Genomic DNA, 25932 nt, shown 5'->3' with positions numbered 1-25932 from the left:
TAGTTTTAGAATTCTGTAGCCCTGACGGCCAAACATGCCTTTTGCCCCCTAGGAATGGCTGTTGCTGCTTTGTATAGGGGCATACACAGAGCTGGTGCAAACCACAAGCAGCCACTGATAATGAAAGACTAGTTCAGCCAGCAAAACGAGATGGAGTCAGGGGCTTCTCTCTTAGGTTAGTTGTGTAGCTCCAGCCCCAAAGTGCATTCCTGTAGTTGGTTTTGCATATACAGTGTTGTCCTATTCTTCCCAAATAGTCATTCATCTGTATGGTTGTCCAAAGTGCTGCAAATTTCTTCAGAGGAGTCATTCTTGTGTTTCAGAGTCCATGTTGTATTTAGATGGACAGCGACATTTCAAGTCTATGAGCACCCCAGTGACCTTGAAAAAGGACTACCCTGTGGAGCCCTAGGAAAATCTCACTTGTTGCAAACTAGCACTTCTGGCACTGTGACATAGTGCCTAATAAAGGTGTGCTGGGAAGTACTGATGTTCACTTTGCTTTTCTTTAAATCCTCCATAGAGGGGGCTATATTTCAAGTTTTTAGAATGATCGGAAAAGCAGAATGAGTGACTGGATGGGGCTGAGGGGTGAAAGAATGATTAAACAATAAAACCTTTTACAGTAATATGATTGTGAGTCTCCTATGTTGTTTCTGACTCCTGTCAGCTATAGATTTCAGACAAATATCTTTTTTAATGCAGTTTGGTACATTCATTTTTAAGCCTGACTGGTTCCTCTATGTTGTCTCAAGTCCTATCAATTCTTTTTTTTTTTTTTTTTTTTTTTTTTATTTTCCAATATGTTATATTTTTTTTTTTAATTTTTTTTAATATTTTTATTACATAATTTCCTCAATTACATTTCCAATACTATCCCAAAAGTCCCCCATAGCGCCCCCCACTTCCCTACCCACCCATTCCCATTCTTTTGGCCCTGGCATTCCCCTATATTGGGGCATATAAAGTTTGCAAGTCCAATGGGCCTCTCTTTCCATTGATGGCCGACTAGGCCATCTTTCGATACATATGCAGCTAGAGACAAGAGCTCCAGGGTTCCGGTTAGTACATCATGATGTTCCAACAATAGGGTTGCAGATCCCTTTAGCTCCTTGGGTACTTTCTCTAGCTTCTCCATTGGGAGCCCTGTGATACATCCAATAGCTGACTGTGAACATCCACTCCTGTGTTTGCTAGGCCCCGGCAGTCCTATCAATTCTATATGATCATTTTTTGCTTCCATCCCCAAGGTTTTATTGTTGCTGGAGGGTAGATGGAAAGTGGGTAAAGACATTCATGAACGTCTATGGTATCTATAAAGATTTATGAGAAGGTTTAAATCTGAAAATATCACCAAGAAGCGTTCAGGGGTGAGCTTGGTGAGGAAACTCAGAACCATTCGTTCCTTCTTTCATTTCTTAGATACACTGTGCTGTGGGCTGGGCAGGATATCTTAATTGAAAAACAGTAACTAGTCATGCTTCTGGAGCATTTAGATGCTAGGCAGATATTTAACCTGTATGAGATCATATTTCTTCCAAGAATCACAGTGAGGCAGGATCTATAGCTAACTCCCTATAGGGCTAGCCTCTCAGGAAATTGAAGGGAATGGAGGTTAAGAGCCAGCTGCTCAGAAGTAGACTGCTGGCAGTTTGAGTGCGGGGTACTCCTTAGAAGTATAGCAGGCTACATTGCAGGACTGTAGCAGGAGGTGTCAGTACCCACTGGGAACTTTTTTTTTTTTTTAAAGATTTTATTTATTTATTATATGTAAGTACACTGTAGCTGTCTTCAGATCTTATTACAGGTGGTTGTGAGCCACCATGTGGTTGCTGGGATTTGAACTCAGGACCTCCGGAAGAGCAGTCAGTGCTCTTAACCACTGAGCCATCTCACCAGCCCCCCACTGGGAACTTAAAGGGAAGCATTGTGTTTCTTTTTTCTTGCTTCCCTTCTCCTCACCTCTTAAGCTTTTCTCCTTCCTCTCACCCATTCCTTTGTTGTTGTTTTTTCTTTTTGATATCACAGACTAGCCCAGAGACTTTTCTGTGTTGTGCCACAGTGTTACACTTTAGCCAGCAGTGCCATTGATTTGCACCCAAGATAGTATATTCCATGATGGGAGGGGAACATGATCAAATTTAGAAGAGGAAGGAGCAAAATAGAGGCTACATAGAAGATAAGAGGGATTTCTGGAAGTGTTCTTTAGTAAGTGTTCTAAAGTAATAAGATCTACCTTGGAATGAACTGGAAAACTTGTTTATGTAATATTTATTGAAATACTAGTCAATATATAGTATCAGACTTGAATAGTCATGGGAACAAACAGTTCACTCTGAGGCATACAGTTTAATTGAATGGGATCAGGTTGTACTACCACCTGGTGATTTCTGTCCATTTGTTCCTGTGTTTCATAGATGTACATATGACATGGGGACCTATGACTTAGTAAGTCAGCTAAATGGACACGATCTCCATTAAGTTCATTTAAGATATTGACTACACATCTTTGTACACATGACTAAACATTTGTGTACACTGAAGCTTTTTCTGGGATTTTTTTTTCTATTCTAAATACAGCATTATAAGAAATATCATTGAGTTTCATATGTTTTGCAGATTGTATCTTGTATCTTGGGTATTCTAAGTTTCTGGGCTAATATCCACTTATCAGTGAGTACATATCATGTGAGTTCTTTTGTGATTGGGTTACCTCACTCAAGATGATGCCCTCCAGGTCCATCCATTTGCCTAGGAATTTCATAAATTCATTCTTTTTAATAGATGAGTAGTACTCTATTGTATAAATGTACCACATTTTCTGTATCCATTCCTCTGTTGAGGGAGAAGACCAAAATATGGACACTTTGCCCCTTCTTAGAATTGGGAACAAAACACCCATGGAAGGAAGGAGTTACAGAGACAAAGTTTGTAGCTGAGACGAAAGGATGGACCGTCTAGAGACTGCCATACCCGGGGATGCATCCCATAATCAGCCTCCAAACGCTGACACCATTGCATACACTAGCAAGATTTTGCTGAAAGGACCCAGCTATAGCTGTCTCTCGTGAGGCTATGCCGGGGCCTAGCAAACACAGAAGTGGATGCTCACAGTCAGCTATTGGATGGATCACAGGACCCCCAATAGAGGAGCTAGAGAAAGTACCCAAGGAGCTAAAGGGGTCTGCAACCCTATAGGTGGAACAACAATATGAACTAACCAGTACCCCCCAGAGCTCGTTTTTCTAGCTGCATATGTATCAGAAGATGGCCTAGTCGGCCATCATTGGAAAGAGAGGCCCATTGGTCTTGCAAACTATATGCCTCAGTACAGGGGAACACCAGGGCCAAGAAGTGGGAGTGGGTGGGTAGGGGAGTAGGGGGGAGGGTATGGGGAACTTTTGGGATAGCATTGGAAATGTAAACGAAGAAAATACCTAATTAAAAAAAATATCCTAAATACCTAAAACATTTGGCCTCTAAAATTCTTTCTCAGGAGAAGTATTATGAAACACTAGGCAAAACAATATGCAAACAGGGAAGATAGAGAATTCCAGAATAGTCAAGCACACTCAGTTACATGTCCTCAGTTTCTCCAGACCTAAGCCAGACTTTTGTCTTTTGGAAGTCTGACACTTAACATTTGTAATTGTCTTTCTTTGAATCCTGCTGAGATCAAACAAATAAATAGCTTATTTTCTTTTTCATTAAGCTTTTCAAGTAATTTTGGCTATTAGAAGCTTAATCCAAAATTTGTTAGCATTTACCAGTTCAACCTCAAGCACAGAAAATAAAGTTGGTTATATATTTAATCCAGGATTTTAAGTAGGTGATATTAAAACATACATTAAAAGATAAGGTTTCTAGATTGTTCTGTTTCTCTTAAGAAATAATTGAAAGGGCTGAGGATGTAGCTCATTTGTTAGAGCTATTGTCTAGCATGCCTGAGCCCTGGGTTCATTCCCACCCACCACCATATAAACTGGGTGTAGTGATGCACACCCATAAAAGCCCCAACCTGGTGATAGAGGCAGTTTAAAGTCAACCTCAGCATGATACAGGCCTTTAATCCCAGCACTCAGGAGGCAGAGGCAGATGGGTCACTAAGTTTGAGGCCAGTCTGTTCTAAATAGTGAATTCCAGAACAGCTAGGAATACATAGCAAGACCTTGTCTCAATAGTAGTAGTAGTAATAATAGTAATAGTAATAGTAATAATAATAATAATAAAACAATGACAATGTTATCCTCAATTACATAGCAGGTTGGAAGACTGGGCTGAAACCCCGCTCAAAAAATAGATGAGAACATTTTTATTTTTATTAATTTTATTTTTAATTCTTTAATATTCATATTCTTAACATTTGCACATCTTTAGTATTCACTAAGAAATTTGGCATTTTTGTATTTACCACAGTGAAAAGTTAGCAGTGCATTCTAATAATGGGCACTGATCTAATTAGTATAACAAACTCAAATATGGTAAAATGAGCAAAGACTAATGGAGAAAAATATATCTTAATATGAACTTTAATTAGGGAGACATCTTCACAGACAAATATATAAATCTTAAATATATCACATACAGCCTTTTAAAATTTTCCTTATGGTCTAGTGAAAGGTTTAATTACATAAGTTTGATTTTGAGGAGCTCTAAAAATGTCTACCCTGAAATATTTCTCTTAGAAAAAATATTGATGTGATGAGAAGATATATTTTTGTTTTAGACAAATTTGGTTAGTTCCTAAATAATACTATATTACCATCACAATCATTGCTCAAATGACACCTTTTTTGTTTTGTTTTGTTTTGATTTTTGTTTTCTGTTTTTTCGAGACAGGGTTTCACTGTATAGCCCTGGCTGTCCTGGAACTCATTTTATAGACCAGGCTGGCCTCGAACCCAGAAATCCACTTGCCTCTGCCTCCCAAGTGCTGGGATCAAAGGCGTGCACCACCACGCCTGGCTCAAATGACACTTTCTTAATGAGAAAAGGCAAAGCAAAATTGAAATTGGCACCAGAAGATTGGTACTTTACTGATGGAGTGCAGTGTCTGAAGGATCCTAGGTGAGATCCCCAGCTGCACACAAAAAGTGTGTGTCTGTGTGTGTGTAGTAAAATTGATGTAGATAACATGAAACATAGAAAAAGAGTATAAATTTTGGAGAATAACACATTAAGATAAGCATTAACAAATGTAAGGTAGATTAGCCATAGGACATAAACATTACATAAATGAATTCTAGCATCTAAGTTTTATGTATGAGAATTTATGTGAGTGTGGGCCTATGTAGAGGCCTAAAAACTAGCAAGAGGCCCATTAAAGGCAGGGAAATGAAGCTTTAAGGTCGGAAGAGCACTAGAATGCATGATATGAAAGAGGGATTATTGAGGGTGCAAGTGTGCTGGTGAGTAAAGATCAGGGAGATGGAAGAAAGGAGGGGATGGAGTAGGGTTCAGGGACATGAGGGAGAAGAGAGGGTAGGAGTGCAGTTACCCAAAACTATGTATGTAAATATCATAAGGAAACCAACAATGCTATAAGCTAATTAAAATCTGTTAAAATGTTAGGGGAAAGACAAAAAGGGTAACTGACTCTTAGAAATGTTAGAACTATCTGCTAAAAGTTAATATTAATTAAATAAAACCAATAGTTCCCATCAGGTGCTGAAGATCTAGATGTTCCCTGGAGAGTTGCTACCATCAGGTTCATGTTGACAGGAGGATGCTGGAATCTAATGTCTGCTGGCTTCTTCAGCTTTTTTTCATCTGGGACCTGATTTCCTTTAGTCACTGTCCCACATAGCAACCCTTTCTGGAAACACTTTCCAGTTCAAGACTATCATATTATTATATTTATTTTATTCTATCTTTTGGCACTGGGAACCAAATGCTACTTCTAAACTAAATTCCCAACTATTTTTAAATCTTTTTGAGACAGAGTTTTGCCATTGATCCCAGGTTGGCCTTGAACTTGTAATTCTATTGTCTCAGTCTTCAAAGTACTGGGATTATCAGGTATGTGCTTCTAAACTCAGCCCCTAAATATTTTACTACTTGTCTCATTATATATAAAAATTTTTGTATCTACATAATGAATACTATGTAGAAATAATGTAATTATTTCAGGTTCCTTACCATAAAATATTTTGCTGTTATTCTCTTGGATTAAATTCCTATCTTCCTAATCTATTCTTTTTTCTCGCTTTTTTGTTTGTTTTGCCTTCCAGACCAGGAAGTTGGAACTAAGGGCACTTTACTACTAAGTTATACCTCTATCCCTTTATTCCATTTTAAGTTTGTTGTTTTATTTGGTCTGTTTTGACTGAGACAAGACCTCACTATAATAGCCTTCTGAAACTTACTATTGTAGACTAGGCTGCCCTCCAACTCAACAGAGATCTACCTGGCTCTTTATTCCATTCAAAACAAAGCAGACAAACAAGCAAACAAACAGCCTTTTAACAGGCTTGTTTCTCTAGCACGCAATTCATAGGTTGGGTATACAAGTCCTCAAGAGGTCTAATATTCCCAAGGCATTGCATATCCATAAGAACTTCAAACTTATCACCCCTACTAACAACAGAACAACTATTGATAACATGAAGGCTAGGCACTCTTGCTTATCAAAGTAACCAGAGTTTTACAGAACCACTTTCCTATTCTCTGTAATCATAATGACCATTGAAGATATAAAGGCAGCTTGACTTAGTGGTATACACCTGTAAATACAATGCTCAGAAGGCTGGCAGGAGGCTCTAAAAAAGAAACAAACCAACAACAAGTCAAAGAAAAAAGATAGTGAAAGTGTACCAAATAACAATTTAAAATATTTAAATATAAAAACTATAATATTAAATATAAAATTTACATATAATATTAAACATATAACATATTATATAATAGAATACATTTTATATACAAGTATATATCCTAATATAAATGTATGTCTATATAATATGTATTATCTAATATATACAATGTAATATGTAATATATAATACATAACATACTAATTATATATCTTATACATAATATATTTTGTACATATATTATATTATACAATATTCATATATAATATATAATTATAAAGTAATATACATGATTATATACACACATTTATTATGATATATAATATATATTTGTATCTATATACAAATATATATATATTTAGATATATAGTATATATTATATATAGTTATAACATATAAAATATATCTGATATAATGTATAATATATTCTATCTATATTATAGATTATAGTATATGTTTATAGTATATATTATATACAATTATTATACATATTATATATTTATATATATGACAGAGATATTATATATTATATATTAATCTTACTAATATATATATAAAAGTATGTTAGCATATATTAATATGTATAATATAATATACACTATATAATATAATATAATATATAATGACATATAATATGTTGTATCATATATTATTTAAATAATATATTGTATATTAGAATTTATATAGCTATAAAATCAAAATATAAAATATGGACATATATATATATAAACAAATATATATTTCTAATATAGAACATAATTTTAAATACATACATTAGTATAATATTAAATACTAAGTATCAGATAGCAGATAAATATTAAATAGTTATATGATTGTTAAATATTTATATTTTATAACTATATTTAATTTGTTATTAAATTATAAAAATTAATTATTAAAATATAAATATTTAATTATACATTTATAGGTTGTCATAGCAAAGACTACTTCACAATGCAGGATTAGGAGTTTAAACCATTCTACACCAGTATCATTTTCTTTACCTCTCAAAACATTTGAAAAATACTTTTGTATAAATTATTTGTCAGTGAGTAATGAGACATTTATGTTAGTAAATCTCTAGTAGAATCTGGCATCTTTCTCCCACTGACATTAGCTAAATGCTTCAACTGAATCTTTTTAAAAGATGGTTGATTTAAATCTTAAATATTTTATATTTCTTTACCTTTCAGGTGTTCTTATCTTTGGAATCGTCTTTCACTGAGGTGTCTGGACCGGAGGCATCACTGTGGAATGGGTAGTTCAGCAGGGACTTTTTAGCCCTCCTTTCCCACGTTTCTTCATCAAATGCTTTTTGAAGCTCCAATGCAAATAACCTATCTTGTTTTTCTTGTACATGCTTCTTATAATACAATTGTTCCAAGTCTATCAGCTTTCTGGCAATGGGATTTTGTGTTTCCTTGTCATCCAAGTAAGATTTAGTGGGTATTTCATAAGAAGTGCTAGCTGCTGCTTCAGAAGCCGATTCCTGGTGCTTTCTTTTAGAAGTATGTTTACTGCTCGAAGGAGGGGGCATTTTTCCTTTTTCCTTAGTTGTGCAGTTTCCAATTCCTTCTGTTATGCCTGACTCATTGCTTATATTCTCTACCTGGGCAGAAGAATGAGTGGTAGCTTCAGGTTTAATGTTCTTAAGTGGAACATAAGAGTTGTCATTGGAGCAGCTTGGTTTTGATGTCTCATCTTCTGAACTCACTTTTGCACCATAGCTATAAAATATGGAGTCACGTGAGCTTAAAGTACCTTGTTCAGGATTCTCAGGACCTGTTGACAAAGTAGCTGCTGCTGGCATACTTAATTCCGTTTTCGTTTCTTGTCCCCCGACAGACAAGAGAGTTTTCTTGCCATATTGCACAGTTTCATACTGCAATGCTGACTCAAGCTGAGGAGGGGGAAACTTCGGAACATTGTCACAGTGCTTTTGTTTACACTTTTTTTTTCTTGGCGATCTGACTGGATCACTTGTGCAGCCCTTTTGAACCTCTTCCTCCTTTCTTGGCTGTTGTTCTTCCAGTCTGCGCTTTTCTTCCAGTACTATTTCCTCCTCCAATTCCTGTGCCAGTAATTGCCTTATATATTCCTCAGTGGCTTTGTTTTGTCTTTCCTTGATGGCCTGGCGCTCGGCCTCCATCCTAATCATCTCCTCTTCATACTCTTTCCTCAATTCCCCAGGATTACTTAGCACTCGAATTGGAGGATCATCATTGAAGACAAATGCGCTCGGTTCTTCCCCAGGGAGCCTATGTCTGCATTCCTCTGGGTACTGAGTTTGAAGTCTTCCCCACAGTTCCTTATTGATAAAACTGTTTATATGAGTATGGTGCCGAGCCCATGAAGAGATCAAAGAGCGGCAGAAGGGGCAGGATACATTTGTTTTCCTCAGAAGTGCTTTAAAGCATGCTTTGCAAACTGTGTGGTTACAAGGCAGAGTTATGGGCTCAATGAGGAATTCCATACAAAGGAGACAACGGCAGTCTTCTAAAGACAAGGGCTTGGCTTTAGATGAGGCCATTTTAACAAATTTACAAGGTCCAAGTAACACCAGTACCTTATTAACAAGGTCCAAGTAACACTGGTACCGTGGCCTGACGCTGGAGACAAGGAGACTCGCCTTCCTTAGCGGCAACAGTAATGGAGGCGAAGTAACGGTCACTGAGTGGATACTTCCGGTCTGTGATATTGATATCTGGTTACGGTAGCCGAGAGGCTGCTCCCGCTTCCCGCGAACACTCTAGAATGCCCTTTGCTGTTTTCAGTCGTGAGAACCTGTGACCAGTCTTCATAGTATTTCAGAATGGATCCGTTTGAGGAAACTTGGCTACATGGCAAGGGACTGCGTTCATTTCAAGCACCTGTCTTTTTTTTTTTTCAGTGAATTCATTCCTAGCTGAACTTTATTCACAAGTCACGTTGAGAAACACTGCCTGACCCCGACATAATAGCACCCAACTTGGACATATTAGCTTACAAAATATTGAAAATGGTGCCTGTAAAACCCTGCTACATTTCTCTGGAGCTATGGCTGAGGGTTTAAGAGCACACTGGCTGCTTTTTTCGGAGGACCAGGCTTTGATCCCCAACACCTATGTGGCTGTTCTAACTCCAGTTCCAGGAGACTCGGTGCCCCCTTCTGGTCTCCAAGGGCACTGTATGCACATGTTGCATAGACATTTATGCAAAGCATTCATGCAAAATAATAAAATAATTTTTAAATACCCTGTTTTACTTTCTAATAATTGCTCTTGTGAAACCTATTTTATCACAGAGACTTTTTTAAAATTTTATTTTAAATTTTAAATTTTATTTGTAAGCACGTGAAGCAAACTAGGAATTTTTGTAATATTTAGGAAGCTTGAGACCATCCATACTCTGTTTTGTAGCAAGAAAAACATTATCCAAGAAATAAGTTAGTATCTTCTTTCACCATGAGAATCAAGTATTAGTTGTGTTTCTTTAAAAATATATTCTCTTTTAGTTGACACACTATGTATACAATTGTGGGTAAAAATTAATACACACACACATACATACAGTATGCAATTGGCATACCAGTCTCCTTTAAAAAATTACTCTTTCTGTGTTGGAACATTCAAAATCCTACTTTTGTAGTTATTTTGAAATGTATGTGTCCTTAATTGCTAAGCCCTTTTGCTGTGGGACATGACAGTTATTTTTTCTATACCACTGACCATCCTTCCTGTAGTCTCCTCTTCTAAAGCTCTAGAAACCACTACACATTACCTGAACGAGATCAACATTCCATCTTCCACATACAAATGAAGACACGCAGTATTTGTTTTTTCCCCATGCCTGATTGATTTTGTTTAACGTAACGTCCTTTGGTTATACAACGTCCTCTGGTTATCCATGTGCAAAGGATATAATTTTGTTCTTTTTATGACCAAATAGTATTCCAGTATACATCGCATTTTCCTCATCCATTTACTTGGCTGTTGTGAATAATTCTGTAAAACCTATCCATGAGCATATGTCTTTCAGGCACTGCTTTCATTTCCTTTGGGTATACACCTAATGGTGAGGTTGCTTGATCATATGGCAGATGTATTTCTATGGTTTTGAGGAGCTTCACTATTTCCAAAAAGGCTGTACTACTTTCTTTTCTAACTAATTTAACCCAAATTTAGAATGACAGTTTAGATAGAGCTGGCCTTTCCAACTTTTAAGGGCAGGCAGTCTTTAAAAAAAAAAAAGGTGTGGGGGGGTATAATTGCTTGCTTTTGCTGGTGATATTTTATAAAAACATTAACATGTAATTACTTAACTTTACAGAAAATATGAAATATCATTATCTTTTAGCACTATAATTCAGTCATTCACTCATCTTGTATATAAGAAGAGAATATCCACAGTATGGTAATGGTTAGTTTATAATTTTCTTCCATATTTAAAATATTTTTATCACATTTAAAATTTTAGTTGTGTGTGTGTGTGCTTCCTGAGTGCTCAGATTTCACGCCAGTACCACCATACTTGGTTGAAGTCTGTGAACTCTAAATCCCATTACATATCTTAAAAAATAAAATCCCTATGAATTCTGAGAAGAGCATTATCTTCCATGTAGGGCAACATCTTTTACTTTAAAAACATTTTTAAAGTTTATTTTATACGCATTGATATTTTGCTTGAATATATGTTTATGTGCCGTGTACCTGCCTGGTGCCTGTGCAGGATAGAGAGAGTGCCATGCATCTGTAACTGGGGTTATAGAAGATTGGGTGCTGGGAATCAAACCCAGTTACTCTGGAAGAGCAGTCAGAACTCTTAAACAGGGAGACATGTTTCCAGCTCCAGTTAAGTCTATTTGAACCTACGTTGTTCTGAGATATTCACCAGAGAAGTTGTTTGGACATGGGTTTAAGACAATAGAGAATCTGTATTAGTTGGCAGCTCAGAATCTCAGTATGCTCCAAGCTTTTTTCTCAGGCCTTTTAAGCAAAAAAAAAAAAAAAAACAAAACAAAAAAAACAAAAAAAACCCAAAAACCTAAAACTAAAAACAAACAAACAAACAGACAGACAAAGAAAAAAACAAACAAACAAACTATGTTCTGGGTTACCATACTTTAGTTAACAAGAACAGTTAGCCAGAAGTGGAACTATAGAGGACAAAAAGCAATTTAGTATATTTAGAGACTTTCCCAGAACTATGGGCTTTGATGGACTAGGTCTTTGTTTTCATATTTGAATGGAGGTGACACTATCTACTTGCTATTTATGTCCTGAATGATATTTTCATCATGGACTCAGTTGTGCTCAGGTCTCGGGCCCTGTTACATTCTATGCTGATCTCAGTGAATGAGTCAAATTGTGGACTCATCCTGCTGTAAAGAGGAGTGGTTGGTCCTAAGGACCACTAATTTTACTGAATTGACACATAATGCCCATATAGTTTAAGATACAGAGCCTGACTGAGCCTGACTGTTACTGTAAAAGGATGAGAATTAAAGGTCAAGATAGTGCTGATAGCAAAGTAGTTAACCAAGGGGACCAAGATAAGAGAGACTGATACCAGTTATCTGATTAATCTCTCTCTCTCTCTCTCTCTCTCTCTCTCTCTCTCTCTCTCTGAGTTTTTTCCAACCATGGCAAGATTGTTTTTTAATTACTCTTGATCAATTAACATAGAAACAAGTTTTTCCCCCAAAAGCCAGACCTAGTTTCCTTTATCTCATAAGTAGTAAATCTAAGCCTCTACAATCTGGTAAGATCATTTCCTTAAAGTAATCTAACTTGTTTTAATACTTTTAGGCCTGATCAACCTGCTTATTTTAGAAAGCATGGGAAGAAGCACATTTAGTCAAGCCATTTGTAGCTGCCCACCACGAGGCTTGGTAATATTGCTGTTATCCAGATGAATTAACCCATAAAACAATAGCCAACATCAGAATTAGGAGAAGTGTCTAGGCTAAAGGTTTTGGCTATTAGATAAGTTTCAGCCTCTTCTAAGTCTTCTAACATTAATTTAGGTTGTTCCCAGTCACAATGAGTTTTGTTAGTTAATGGGCTGACAATCTGTTCTGTTCCTATCACTGTGTATTTCAGGGGCTGAGTGTCTAAGCACAAACAGCAATCCTGGCTAATTTCTGGCTGGGAATTATTAACTCTGTTCCCAGAGTCCCATCCTGTGGCATAGAGTCTGATTCCCCAGGATTTCCCTGTTTCCCAAAGGCCAGATTTTTTTCTAAGGGAATTTCCAGATTTAAAATTTTATGGCCATTACATTACATCCTATTGGGTATTTTTTGAGCTGTGAGGCTTCTTTCTATATATACATTCTTGCTTTTTCAGGAAGCCTGTTTTACAGTTTTTACAATGGAAACGCACTTGTTTCTGGCAGCTAGGAGCCACAGCCTTAGGGCATGCATAGAATTGTAAACTCTGTATTCCTATCTCATAGTTCCTTTCTCCAACACAACCAGACACTTAAAGTGGGCATCAGTGAGCAAACAAAGGTCAAGATGAATATGGGTTGCTGGTCCATAATTACACTAGTTAATTTCTACCCTGTATCTGTGTTCCCTAGTTCCCAGGTCCAAGCCTGAGGGCAGTAGGGGTTGGGCTATAACCATTGAATTCATACCACACATATGAATAAGGAGGAGGTAGAGGGGCAAAAAGTGGAAGGGCCTGGGACCTCAATGAACCTTCATTTTAATGGATGTGTAGTCCGTTTGGCAGAAGCATCTGGGGCTTTCACTTTTTTGAGTGTCGTGGATCAGTGGTGTAATGCCAGCAACCTTCACAGCCATAGGATGGAGGGAATCACTGTGTATGGTCATTTCCAAGTTGGTTTCACTGTCCCTTTGGCTACATGCTGCTTTAACCTAGCCAATATCACCGGGGGAACTGGTGTTAGACTCAGAAATCAGCTGTGTCTCTTAGACAGACCAATGAATAGCATTTATGGAGCACTGAAGGACCTATATTGAGTTGAGAAAGGAATGAGGAGATCTTCCAAGCATAAGCCCATAATTTATGAATCCCTCCCTATATGTGGGTGAGGGGCCTAAAGCAAAGCAAAGGAAGGAGGTCCATCCACCCTTCATTAGACTCTAGTGAGAGTTTTTTTAAGTACTTTTTAACATCCTGTTTATTTTTTTCACCTACCACAAACTGAGGTCTATATGCATAATCGAGATTTACAACCTATGTCTAAAGCTTTAGATATTAATTGAGAGGTTTGGCTATGAAAGCCAGGCCATGGTCAGACCCCATTGCTATGGGTAGGCAGCATTATGGGCCAGGATTCTGAGGGAGCTTTGTAGTTACTTGCTGAGCTGTTTCAGTCCAGGTGGGGAATGCTTCCACCCCACCTAGAAAAGGTACTTTAAAAACTAGCAAGTGCTTGTATCCTCCTCAGGCAGGCTGATTTTGGTGAAGTCGGTTTCCCCAGAATTTGTGAGGGTGTTGGCCTCTCATTGGAACCCTTCCTGGGAAAGGGGTCTCTACTTTGGATTTCTCTGAGCACAAACCTGGCAATCTGGCTGAGATGTTCTCTGCTCCAGGCTGTCCACTGTAAGTATAGCACACCTTGGTCTGAGCAACCCAGAAAGTTGCATGGCCCCCAGGGGAGTAGCCTGGTGAAGGTCCTGCCAGTTGTTTCTGGAAGAATGATCTTTTCCCCTGGTATCCTCCACCAGCCTATGGCTTTGGCTGTCCATTTCTTCTTCTGTATCTTCTATTTCCTCTGGGTTACTACCATAGAGTCTCGGACAACACCTGGTCAGGGCGTGTCATCAGAATATCAATAGGCCCCCCTGGCCTCTGTGTCTGGCATCCAGGTCAGCAGCCCAGTTACTTCTTGCCTCAGTGGACTCAATTAATAGGAGAAGCCAGATAGCCTCCAGGAGGGCCAAGATTTTCTCTTTGGCTTTAATGTCCTTTCCTCCAGTGGTGGGAAACTCCTTTCCTTCTATAGATCATACCATGGACATGCATAGCCACTATTTGTATATATGGTGGTAGAATTTTCTTTCCCTCATCCTAGAGCCTGGGTTAGATCACTCAGTTCTGCTCTCTGGGCTGAATTAGCTGGCTTTGGCCCAAATTGTTTCATTTAAAGTAGCTACTGTGACTCCCATGCACCTACCTACTTTCATTTCAACTTGTGACTGTCATGGGTGAGCACACACTGGTTATCATCAAGCAAGAGGGTAGCAGCATTGATGGTGGTGGGTTTCTCAAATAGCACTCTAAGGTAGTTCAGGAGTATGACTAAGGCCTATTATGGATCACACAGGTATTAGACAGCCAGTGTTCTGTTATTCCTCAGAAGAAGGTCTCAGCCATGTTTGGGGGTGCTGTGAGTATAAGATCCTAATCCAGAGCTAACTTGCTTTTTACTTCTATTAGACTAGCAGCAGCTACCATAGCTTTTAGACAGGTGAGCTATCCTGTGGGTACAGGGTCCAATCATTTGGACAAGTATGTTACAGGTCCTATCCATGGCCCCAGAGTTTGGGTTAAAATCCCTTTTGTACTGTCTTTTGTATTGTGGACAAACAGATGAAAGGGTTTTTGAGACATCTGACGTGCTAGGACTGGAGCCCAAATCAGAGCTGGTTTTAAAGCCTCAAATGCCTTTGTTTAATCTCAGAATAGATTAGGGGCTCAGTGCCCCAATTTGGGCTATTGTTTAGAGGCTTTGCTATTTCCACAAACTCTGGTATCCAGGCAATACATAAATACATCTAGGAACTTTTGAACCTGCCTCATAATCTTTGGAGTTGGGATCTGAAAGATGATGACAGCAGTCCTATGCTGTGACAGGCCCCTTTTGTCTCCTCTCAGCTGGTAGCCACCATAGGCATCCTCTGACATATACAGTTTCACTTTTTTAGTTTCTGTAGCCCAAGGTCTGTTACTCTTGAAGCATTCCCTTTTATATTCAGGGTTTTTTTTTGGGGGGGGCTCCAATAGAAGGCAGGAGGTCAGCATTTAGTATCCCATCCAACAGAGTTAGCGAATTTTTAAATTTAGGAGGAAAATATGGTCCTCCCTCTGGGTCTGTTCATTTAAAAGTGAAGCTCTGTTGGCTCACCTCTGCCAATGGGGTGCTGAAGAACACATCTTTCAGGTCCAAGACAGCGCACACCTGTTTCTCTGGAAGAACCAGACCTCATAAGAATCAAGAGTCCCAGGTTTCTTCACAGGCAGGAGATTCCTGGGTGAGTGCCATGGCACCAGGATGTCTGTTTCCACATGCTAGATATTATGGCCTGCAATTTCCCTTTTTGTTTCCAGGATCCTCGGGTATTGTTTAATCTGATCGATGTAGCTGAACTGATTAGTTGACTAATTATAGGAAATTAGTGTTGGGCCAGTCATGAGAGGTTGGTTTCTGCCCATACCCCAGGGGAATCTCTGCTGCCAACCTGAGAGATCTTGTATCTTTCAGTTAGAGGCAGAACTTTCAGTTAGGAGATATTTTCTAACACAGGGTAAGACACCAACATTTTCCTAGGTATCTATAAATCTCTGTGTCACTGTCCAGAAGGTGATGGTGGCTTTTGGTTTATGCAAAAGCTTTTGTCTCCCAATCAGACCTCTGCTGTTAAACACCTTTTGGGCTACTTCCAACAACTGGAACCTTTTTATATGTGTAAAGTTTTCTTTTTTCTAATATCTGGGGCCAACTGGGTGATAAATGAAATCTTTTTAGAAGCCGTCTTTAATCCTTTTTTTAAAGTGCCTGGCAAAAATTGTTTAAAGTCTCCTTGGTCAGTGTTGGCTAGAAGGACAAATCTGCTCTGTCCAGGCTATGTTTTCTGGCAGCAATCCTCCTCCCTGGCCCAAGGGTGTTTGTTTTTTGTTGTTGTTGTTGTTTGTTTGTTTGATTTTGGTTGTTTTTTGTTTTTTTTTCAGACAATGGTGGGTTATGAGTTTTGCAATTATACAGATTTTGTTGTTGTTGTTGTTGAAAAGGAGTCATAAATTATGAACGAAAAAGGAGTGGGACTTTCTCTTTTCCTTGGGCTCAGCCCGGGGGAACATTTCCTCTTCCCCCAGCACTGTTTGGAGCAGGCATGGAGCAGAGGAATGCTCACCTGGAGGAACTATTTCTCCCTCTCTGTGTGCATTCTGCTTAGATGGTAGGGGCCTGGATTAGAGCGTTGGCCCCTCTCCACCTCCACAGAGGGACCAAACCTGATTGTGAGCAGGAGTCAAGCAACAAAACAAGCAAGTATCCCAGCTCCCTGAGTGAAAAAGTTGAAGGTTTGAGGGGGTGGGATTCCCTGGGAAACCTGGCAGAGGCAAAAGGATTCAGCCCCCCACCCCACGGGAGTGATTACAGGTCTTAAGTTCTCATATCAGAGAAAGCTACTGATCAATACAGGGAAGCAGAACTGACCACACACACACACACACACACACACACACACACACACACACAAGCATATACATGCATACCCAAGCACATGCATGCATACACACAGGTACACACACACACACACACACACATACACACAGTAAAGACAACCAGGAGTGGCCAGCACACATACATACTTCTGAACAGTTAGGGGGAACCCAGTTTCACATGGTTCCCTGACATTGGATCAATAGCCAAGTCCAAACAGAATGTGTCTTAACCAGACTCACCTCGAGATGTGTCAGGCCAGGTGATTTTTCTAATTTGTTTTTGTTTGGGTGTGTGTGTGTGTCATGCCCCTCTAAAACATTAGGTTACAATTAATCAAAGGGAGTGCTGGGGACCTGAAATATCTCAGATTGTGCACCTCTAGAAGTCCCGTGACCATTGTTACTCTTCCTCATTCTGAGGAGCTCTGAGGCCTCCCCGTGCCCATCCCAGGTGTCTCAAGGTCTGGTCTCTGGAATCTCAGTGGAATTTCCAGAAATGTTGTGGGATATTCACCAAAGATGATTGCTTGGGTAGGAGTTGGTCATGGGTGGGGGGGTCTCATAGTCCTCAGTGATATAGAATGATTCAGTTCATTCTGGTCAGTGCCACCTCTAGGCTACATGCTGGCCAGCACGTACACTGTGTGTTTAGGATCCCAGTGTAGCCCAGAGCCTTTCTCAAGATGAGCTTTTAAGCATAAAAACCATGTTCTGGGTTGACATATTTCAGTTAACAAGAACAATTGGCCAAAAGCAGAACTACAGAAGCTTAAAAGCAAGGTTAGTACATTTAAAGACTTTCCCAAAACTATGGACCTTGATGGATTAGGTCTTTTTTCATTTTGGCAGGTGGTTCTGTGAACATGTGAAGTTTTATGTCTTGAATATTACCTTTATCATAAAGTCAGTTGTGCTAAGATCTTCGTCCTACTAAGGTCTGGGGACCTGTTACAGTGTGTATGTCTTAGTTATGGTTTCTATTGCTGTGATAAAACACTACGACTAAAAGAGCACTTTGATGAAGAATGGTTTAATTTATCTTATTGCTTGTAGTCCCATCATTTAGAGAAGTCAGGGAAGGAATTTAAGGCAGAGGCAATGGAGGAATGCGGCTTATTGGCTTGTTCTTTATGGCTTTTTCAGCCTGCATTCTTGGAGCACCCAGGACCTCCAGCCCAGAAGTGGCCCTGACCACAGTGAACTGAATCATTACATATCACTGAGGAATAACACACTCTATGAGACCCCCTCCGCCCCTGGGCAAGCATTAAGTGCCTTTAGCTTCTCAGTTAAAAATAGAACCTTTTAGCTGGGCAGTGGTGGCACATACCTTTAATCCCAGCACTTGGGAGGCAGAGGCAGATGGATTTCTGAGTTTGAGGCCAGCCTTGTCTACAAAGTGAGTTCCAGAACAGGCAGGGGTATACAGAGAAACCCTGTCTCGAACTCCCTCCCCCCCCCAAAAAAAAGAATGGAACCTTTTGAGCCACTCCCTATACATGATGGCTGTTTTTGCTGGGAGTTCTTGGGTGCAACAACCATGTCGTGTTCTGAAGATAACATTTCATGACATTCCTCCATCCTTTGTCTCTTCTGTTAAAAACCAGCTCTTCTGAAAAAAGGCTCAAGGCTTTAATATACTAGAAGTAAAGGATTATAGTAGCTTAAAAAAGAATAGTGTGTGTGTGTGTGTGTGTTACAGAAATTGTGAACCTTTAATGGAAGGAATAGTATGATCAAAGCAAATAAAAATGCTAGAAATATGGCTCAGTGGTAAGGGCACTTGCTGTGTAATCATGAGGATCAAATTTCAAATCCTAGAACCTTTATAACAAACTGGATGTCCTCTGTATACCAATATGTAGAGTTCTGGGTTAGGAGGGGACAGAAAGGTTTCTGGGGCTTGCTGCCTTCCAAACTAACTGAGAAAATGTGAGCTCCATGTTGAGAGAGAGAGAGAGAGGGAGAGAGAGAGAGAGAGAGAGAGAGAGAGAGAGAGAGAGAGAGAGAGAGAGAGAGAGAGACTCTGACTCAAAGGAATGGATAGAGGGTAATAGAAGAGGCACCTGCTGGCTGATTTGGGCTTCTTGTTCACTGTCTACAGACATGAAAATGAACAAATCTTTAAAAATATGACAAATAATCAAAATCATAATGGTTATAAGATGAAAATTTATAGTTGCCAAAGTACTGGTATATAAGGGATTGCTACATCCTGGTTTTATTCCTTTTGGTATATCTATATATTTGTAAAACATGCTTTTTAAACCAAATTTAAAATTTGAGTTAGGATCGTTTATGCATTTTGCATTTTCTTCGATTGTTGTGTCCATGTTCTCTATGGAGTCTTCTGCACCTGAGATTCTCTCTTCCATCTCTTGTATTCTGTTGCTGATGCTCCTATCTATGGCTCCTGATTTCTTTCCTAGGGTTTCTTTCTCCAGAGTTGTCTCTCTTTGGGTTTTCTTCATTGTTTCTACTTCCATTTTTAGATCCTGGATGGTTTTGTTCAATTCCATCACCTGTTAGATTGTGTTTTCCTGTAATTCTTTAAGGGATTTTTGTGTTTCATTTTTAAGGACTTCTACATGTTTAGCAGTGTTCTCCTGTATTTCTTTAAGTGAGTTATTAATGCCCTTCCTAAAATCCTCTACCAGCATCATGAGATATGATTTTAAATCTGAATCTTGCTTTTCGGGTGTGTTGGGGTACCCAGGACTTGCTGTGGTGGGAGTGCTGGGTTCTGATGATGCTGAAAGGTCTTGGTTTCTGTTAGTAAGATTCTTTCGTTTGCGTTTTACCATCCTGTAATCTCTGGTGTTAGATGTTCTAGCTGTCTCTGGCTGGAGCTTGTTCTCCCGTGATTCTGTTAGCCTCTGTCAGCACTCCTGGGAGTCCAACTCTCACCTGGATCCTGGGGTCAGAACCCTCCCTGGAGGCCGACTCTCTTCTGGCAGGGAAGGTGCGCAGAGGTCTGGGTCTCAGCTCTGCCTCCTGGCTGAGGATGAAGGCCTGAAGGTGCCCTGTCCAAGAAGCTCTGTTGCTTCTGCAGCCCACGTGCTCTCCTGCGTGGACTAGTCTCTGAGAGACCCGGAATACCCCAAATTTGAAATTTACTAGGTAAAAATTTAGTGAATGATCTATGAATAATAAAAATATCAGAATGTGTCACATAATAATAGTTATGTGATATATATATATATATATATATGAATAGTACATATAGTATCTATGTATATAATAACTACCTGATGATAGAAAATGCACCTCTAACTGGATTATGATAAAAATAATTAACGTACCATAAATAGTATGTGTTCAGTACAAGTTAAGATGCTTCATTGAGTTGTACTTTGTTTTGAATTGTTCTCATTTAAGTTTTCTATTTGTAACAACAACAACAACAACAAAATCCTGGGAGGTAGAGACACGAAGGTCAGGAGTTCAAGGCTAGCTTCACCTACATGAGTTTGAGGCCGGCTTGGGCTACATGAGACCCTGTCTTCATAAGAAAAAACTTGTTTGATACTTTGCCTTTCAAACAGCCTGAAAAGGCCCAGGACTCACCAAAGCACTCACTGTTCAGTTTCCTTGTGCTGCCACCTAGTGGTACTCAAGTTACAATGCAGTGCACTTCCTTTAACTGAAAACTTGTAAATTCTCTTCTTTCTTTCTTCTCTCCTTTTTTTTTCTCTCCTTCATTTCCTTTATTGCTTAGAGCTTGAGGTGGAGCTCAGGGCCAGCCAGGTGCGATCTGTACTATTGAGCTACTTATCTTGGCCATTGATTTTTTAGGGGACAGTGTTTTGCTATATTCATCAAAATGGCCTCATTTTGTGATCCTCCTGCTGCTGCCTCTCCAGTGCTGTGATTACAGGCATTAACTACTTACATGCCCAGGCATAGTAAGTATAATAATTACTGGTTTTCCTTTTATTTTTTCAATTTTTCCTTTCTAAAAATCTATATAAACAAGTTATGAATATATAGACATGTTTCTCTATGTAAATATATGAATATATAAACATGTACATGTATGCATATATACATGTGTAGGAGTGTGTGTAAGTCCTTTCACAAAGATGCTTTTTTGGATCCATTTTTCCTGAAGAATATATTGCTATATTTTACATGTTAAAAAACACTATATGAGTGGACATTATATAGGCCTGGAGAGCTGAGCGTAAGGCTCAATGTTAGAATAATCATGGCGACCCTGTCAAGTCCTGAGTTTGACTAGTATGGTTTAAAAAAAAGATATTTCAGAGACATAATATTGTCATAACATTCATAGGTTAACAAAATAGTGTAAGGATGCCATACTTATTTTAGAGTTAAGGTTAAGATATAAAACCATCATTAATATAACAATAGCTATACGCCAAGGCTGGTTGATATCCATGTGACACCTCCCCTTTTCTGAGAACGGAAGGAGGGGTGGATGCATGAAGAGGGCATGAGAGGGACTGGGAGGAGAGGTGGGAGGGGAGGCTGTGATCAGGATGTAAAGTAAATAAATAATTAAATTAAAAAATAATGCTTAACCAACCATTACAAGCTGGAAGCTTGTTGGTAGATAGGAAATTTGGTGTTTAGCATTAGATGTACCCTTGGATGAAAATGCTGGCTCTAAGGGTAGGATTGTGGGAAGTGATTCCTTGTATGAGATTCTGAAAACTAATAAATCCCTAAAAGAACAGTACATCAGGATCATTGGTGTAGCTGTAAAAGCACAGCTTTCACCTCAAAGGGGAAAATAATGTATTCCGGGGCAAAATATAAGTAACCTCAGAACACATATTTTTGTTACTGCAAATAGCGTGTTTTAGTGTGGTAATAATTTCATGGACTTTTTATAGTACAAAACAGAGAAAAGTGACAGAATAAGGTACTTTTCAAATGCTAGTTACATCATCTAGGTGGGTTATAATATGACAAGGAGAACTTGGGTAGAGGACTTAGAACAGTGGTTCTCAGCCTGTAGGTCCAGAATCCTTCTGGGTCGCATATCTTGCATATTTACATTATGAACCATCATAGTAGCAAAATGAGTTATGAAGCAACAGTGAAATAATGTTATGGTTGGGGGGGGGGTCACCACAACATGAGGAGCTGTACTAAGGGTCACAGCATAAGGAAGGTTGAGAACCACTGACTTAGATATTATGATAGCATTCTTAGCCCTTGTATTGGTGAGAAGCTAGGGTTTTGTTCATACATCCCAAAAGGCCTTTGAAATACTAGTCACAGGATATTAGCATGAGTGTGGGCTTCTGGTGGATGGGTGGCAAGAAGTGTTTATTTAGTAAAGGTAGCCCAAGGTAAACTAGTTAGGTTCTGGAACTATAACATTTCCAACCTCTCCACATTGTTAAAGTTGTAATCAGTTACCCTTTGCAGAAATCTCCACCCCCCCCCTCAGGAATTCTTGTTCAAATAGGGAAGCTCAGAATGCTGGCAATACTTAACTGAATAATACATATGCTACAGAAATGTGACATGGAATACTACACTAAAAAGAAGTGCCTAATATATTGTACAGAAGCATCAAGCTGCCTTTTGAGTGATGACTTGGGATGAGCTCCTCCTGTGGCATGGTTTTGACCTTCAACTGCACAGATAACTATTAAACAATAGCTTCCTACTTTCCTTGATGCATTGGCAGCTACCTTTACAACAGGGATTCTCAACCTTGTCACTATTGATATCTTGGGTCCTAATATTCTTTCAAAGTGTCTGAATGTTTTGCCTGCATGTATTTATGTATACCATGTGCCCTTGGATGCCAGAAGACAGTGTCAGATCACCTGGAACTGCAGTTATGCGTGTGACTCACCATGTGGATGCTGGAAACTGAAGCCTGTATCACTGACAAAAATTCTTGTTTCCCCAAACTACCTATAGATATTTATATAGGAGAGGGCTTCATAAGTTACTCCTCCAAAGCACCTGATAACTGCTTATAAATCCTCTTAAAGGGGTGGTTCATTTAATTCTCTTATGGAATTGTTAATAGTTGACAAGATGTTTAGCATCATCCCTGGCTTCTACCCAGTTGATAGTAAGAGCACTTATTTCTGGGTGCTGGGGATGGACTCAGGGCTTCAAGCATTCTAAATACATGCTCTATCCGTGAGCCTTACGCCTCCAGCTTTTCACGTATATTTTTAAATTCGAGGTCAAATTATACAGATTTTTTTGTTGTTGTTGAAAAGGAGACATAGATTATTAACGAAAAATGAGTGGTACTTTCTCTTTTCTTGGGCTTAGCCCAGGGAAACATTTCCTCTTTCCCAGGGCTGTTTGAAGCAGGCATGGAGTAGAGGAATGCTCACCTGGAGGAACTGTTTCTCCCTCCCTGTGTTTAAAAGAACAATCTCTGGGCAGAAAAGCTGTAAATCTTAGTACCTGTCCAAAGGAGGGAGATAGCAAAAGGAAAAAACAAAAAAACAAAAAAACCCATGCCTGCCACATAGTAGCCCAGTAGCAACAAGGAAGGGAAGAGCTTTAGAGAAAGAATGGAACCCATCTTCAGGTACAGTTGTCCATTGTGTCCTCATAAGTTAATAGAGGGGGCTGGAGAGAAGATAGTTCAGGAGTTAGGAACACTTTCTGTTCTTCCAGAGAACAAGAGTTCAGGTCCCAGTACCTATGTCAAATAGCTCAACCTATAACTGCAACTCCAGGGGATATAATGCATTTGGCCTCTGAATCACCGGTACTTATGTACACACACATACACACACACACACACACACACACACACACACACACACACACACACACACACACACACAAATCTTTTTAAAGGCAGTTAATAGAGTTGTGCTGGTCAGTTACCTGGCCAAGGGAATACCCCTCAGAAAGCCAGGTTCACTTGAAGCCATGCTACCAAGATGGGAGGAATAATTAGCCCTTTCTAGACATAATATACTTTTTCTTCCAAAATCCCTACCCCCTAGAACAGTCCCTACAACCATGAAGTTCCATTTTCTTTATGAATATATTTTAATTTTTATTTTTGAAAGTATAATTACATCATTTCTTCTTTCCATTTCTTTTCTATAAACCCTCTCTCCCATATACTTCACCTTGAACTTAGGTTGCATTTTTAGCTAGCTAGTAAAATCATTCTCTTAGTCGTTCTGTTAACGGGTCCCACTGCTATGGTAACAGTACTCTCTGACAAGGTGATCCTAAAATCATTTTGGAAGCCAACCAAGGACTTTTAGCTTTAAAAACAAAACAAAACAACAACAAAAACAAAACAAAAAACGTGTCTCCAGACAGTGCCATGGTCACTGAGGGTGAAACACCTCCCTCACTTCACTAAGCAGCTCTTCTCTAGATGATGGCAGGGCGGGTTAGTATCTTCTGGAAACAGGTCTTTGGGCAATGGCCAGGGCCTGTTCTTTCCAGTGTAGTAATGGCCACCTTTCAAATCACTTTCTCCCAGTTTTTTGTTTTGTGTCATTTGGACCTGTGGATTTCACTGGTAAGTCTAGAATAGACAAGAATAGGTGTAGTATTTAATTCATAGGTTATTTGTATCAGTTACTATGGAAAGTCAGGAGCATAAATGTGTTGTTACTTATTTGTAGTTACCCAGAAATCATCACACTAGTAACACTGATTCAGTAATCAAATACTAGATTCCTTCAGGGCAGAAATTTGTTATTTGGTCACTATTTCTGCTATGTACTTAGATGATCAAAAGTTACTAAATGTTGACACATTAATGGCTGGATTTTTTGAGTGGATCAAAAAAAATGTTATACTTACTACCTAAGAATGCACAAGAATCTGACAAAATGTCACCAAAACTATTTAAGAAGAAGACAGGTAATCATAGCATTTGGGGTAGTAAGACAATCTGAAGTTCAAGACCAGCTTTGATGACACAGACCATGTCTCAGTAGACAAGCAAGAGATAGAGGCTTATTCCACAAAGAAAAATATCTGTACTTTTTCTGTAGAAAGGAAGTTTTAGGAGTCTAATTGTAATTAGTGGGTATGTTAAGGTTCTCACAAACCCATTTTACAAAATATGAAGTCTTCAGTTTACTGAAAGGCTGCTTTCTAAAATTCTTACTGTTAGCTAGCAGTTGAATGACAGATTCCCATGTCCATTTCTAAATGCCTATCAATAATTATCTGCCCAGTGGCCACTAATAAGCCCACCACTTACAGTGATGGCCTGTTTCATTAGTGAGGGAATGAGCATTGAAGAGAGGAAGAGGTTGATTCTTCTGGTTGACTGCTTTGAGTGATGAAGTAGTAGTTTACATATGGCTAACGCTCTCTCTCTCTCTCTCTCTCTCTCTCTCTCTCTCTATATATATATATATATATATATATATATATATATATATATATACACACACACACACACACACATATATTTAGATATTCAGTTTTTATTTCTTAAGTTAAATACAAGCATATAGCCTACTATTTTAGATCTCCTCTAAACTGAAACTCTGAGTTTAGAGAAAGGATGGAGCTTACAGATAAGTGAGCTGGAATTATGGGGGTCAGCTATCCATATGTGATGATATGGAAAATATTCACAACTTACTCTCTGCTCAAAGATTTTTGCACAAGTATAAGCCAAAGTCGACTGTTAAGAGCTTACATATCAGAGTTAGGTTATCTGGGTTCAAAGTCTGATGCTGCATATGCTAGCTGGATATGTTAGCATTGGGTAATTTACCGGAATTTTCA

At 38.8% G+C, this 25932-nt stretch overlaps 2 protein-coding genes across 2 annotated transcripts in view; one reads left to right on the top strand and one right to left on the bottom strand.

Annotated features, from left to right (window-relative positions):
• The window catches only part of Acot9 (acyl-CoA thioesterase 9), a 39556-nt gene extending 39070 nt beyond the window's left edge, over positions 1 to 486 (top strand). Inside the window, exon 15 of the mRNA XM_021153108.2 lies at positions 324 to 486. Within this exon, the coding sequence (XP_021008767.1) occupies positions 324 to 412 (89 nt within the window). The 3' untranslated portion in view covers positions 413 to 486. The remainder of the gene's footprint in view (positions 1 to 323) is intronic.
• A 7514-nt stretch (positions 487 to 8000) lies between these two features.
• On the bottom strand, positions 8001 to 9673 carry LOC110286429 (E3 ubiquitin-protein ligase RNF168-like; the record flags this gene model as incomplete). Its single annotated transcript, XM_021152769.2, is given in 2 exon segments — positions 8001 to 9469; positions 9472 to 9673. Coding segments are annotated over 2 exon segments (1671 nt in total), but the record flags the coding sequence as incomplete, so codon positions are not given.
• Positions 9674 to 25932: the final 16259 nt, after the last annotated feature.

Source organism: Mus caroli, unplaced genomic scaffold, assembly GCF_978045245.1.
Source record: "Mus caroli unplaced genomic scaffold, Mus_caroli_1 scaffold_5, whole genome shotgun sequence".
NCBI classification, from domain to species: Eukaryota; Metazoa; Chordata; class Mammalia; order Rodentia; family Muridae; genus Mus; species Mus caroli.
The sequence above is the reverse complement of the archived record's forward strand: the minus strand, read 5'-3'. Positions and strand labels throughout refer to the sequence as shown.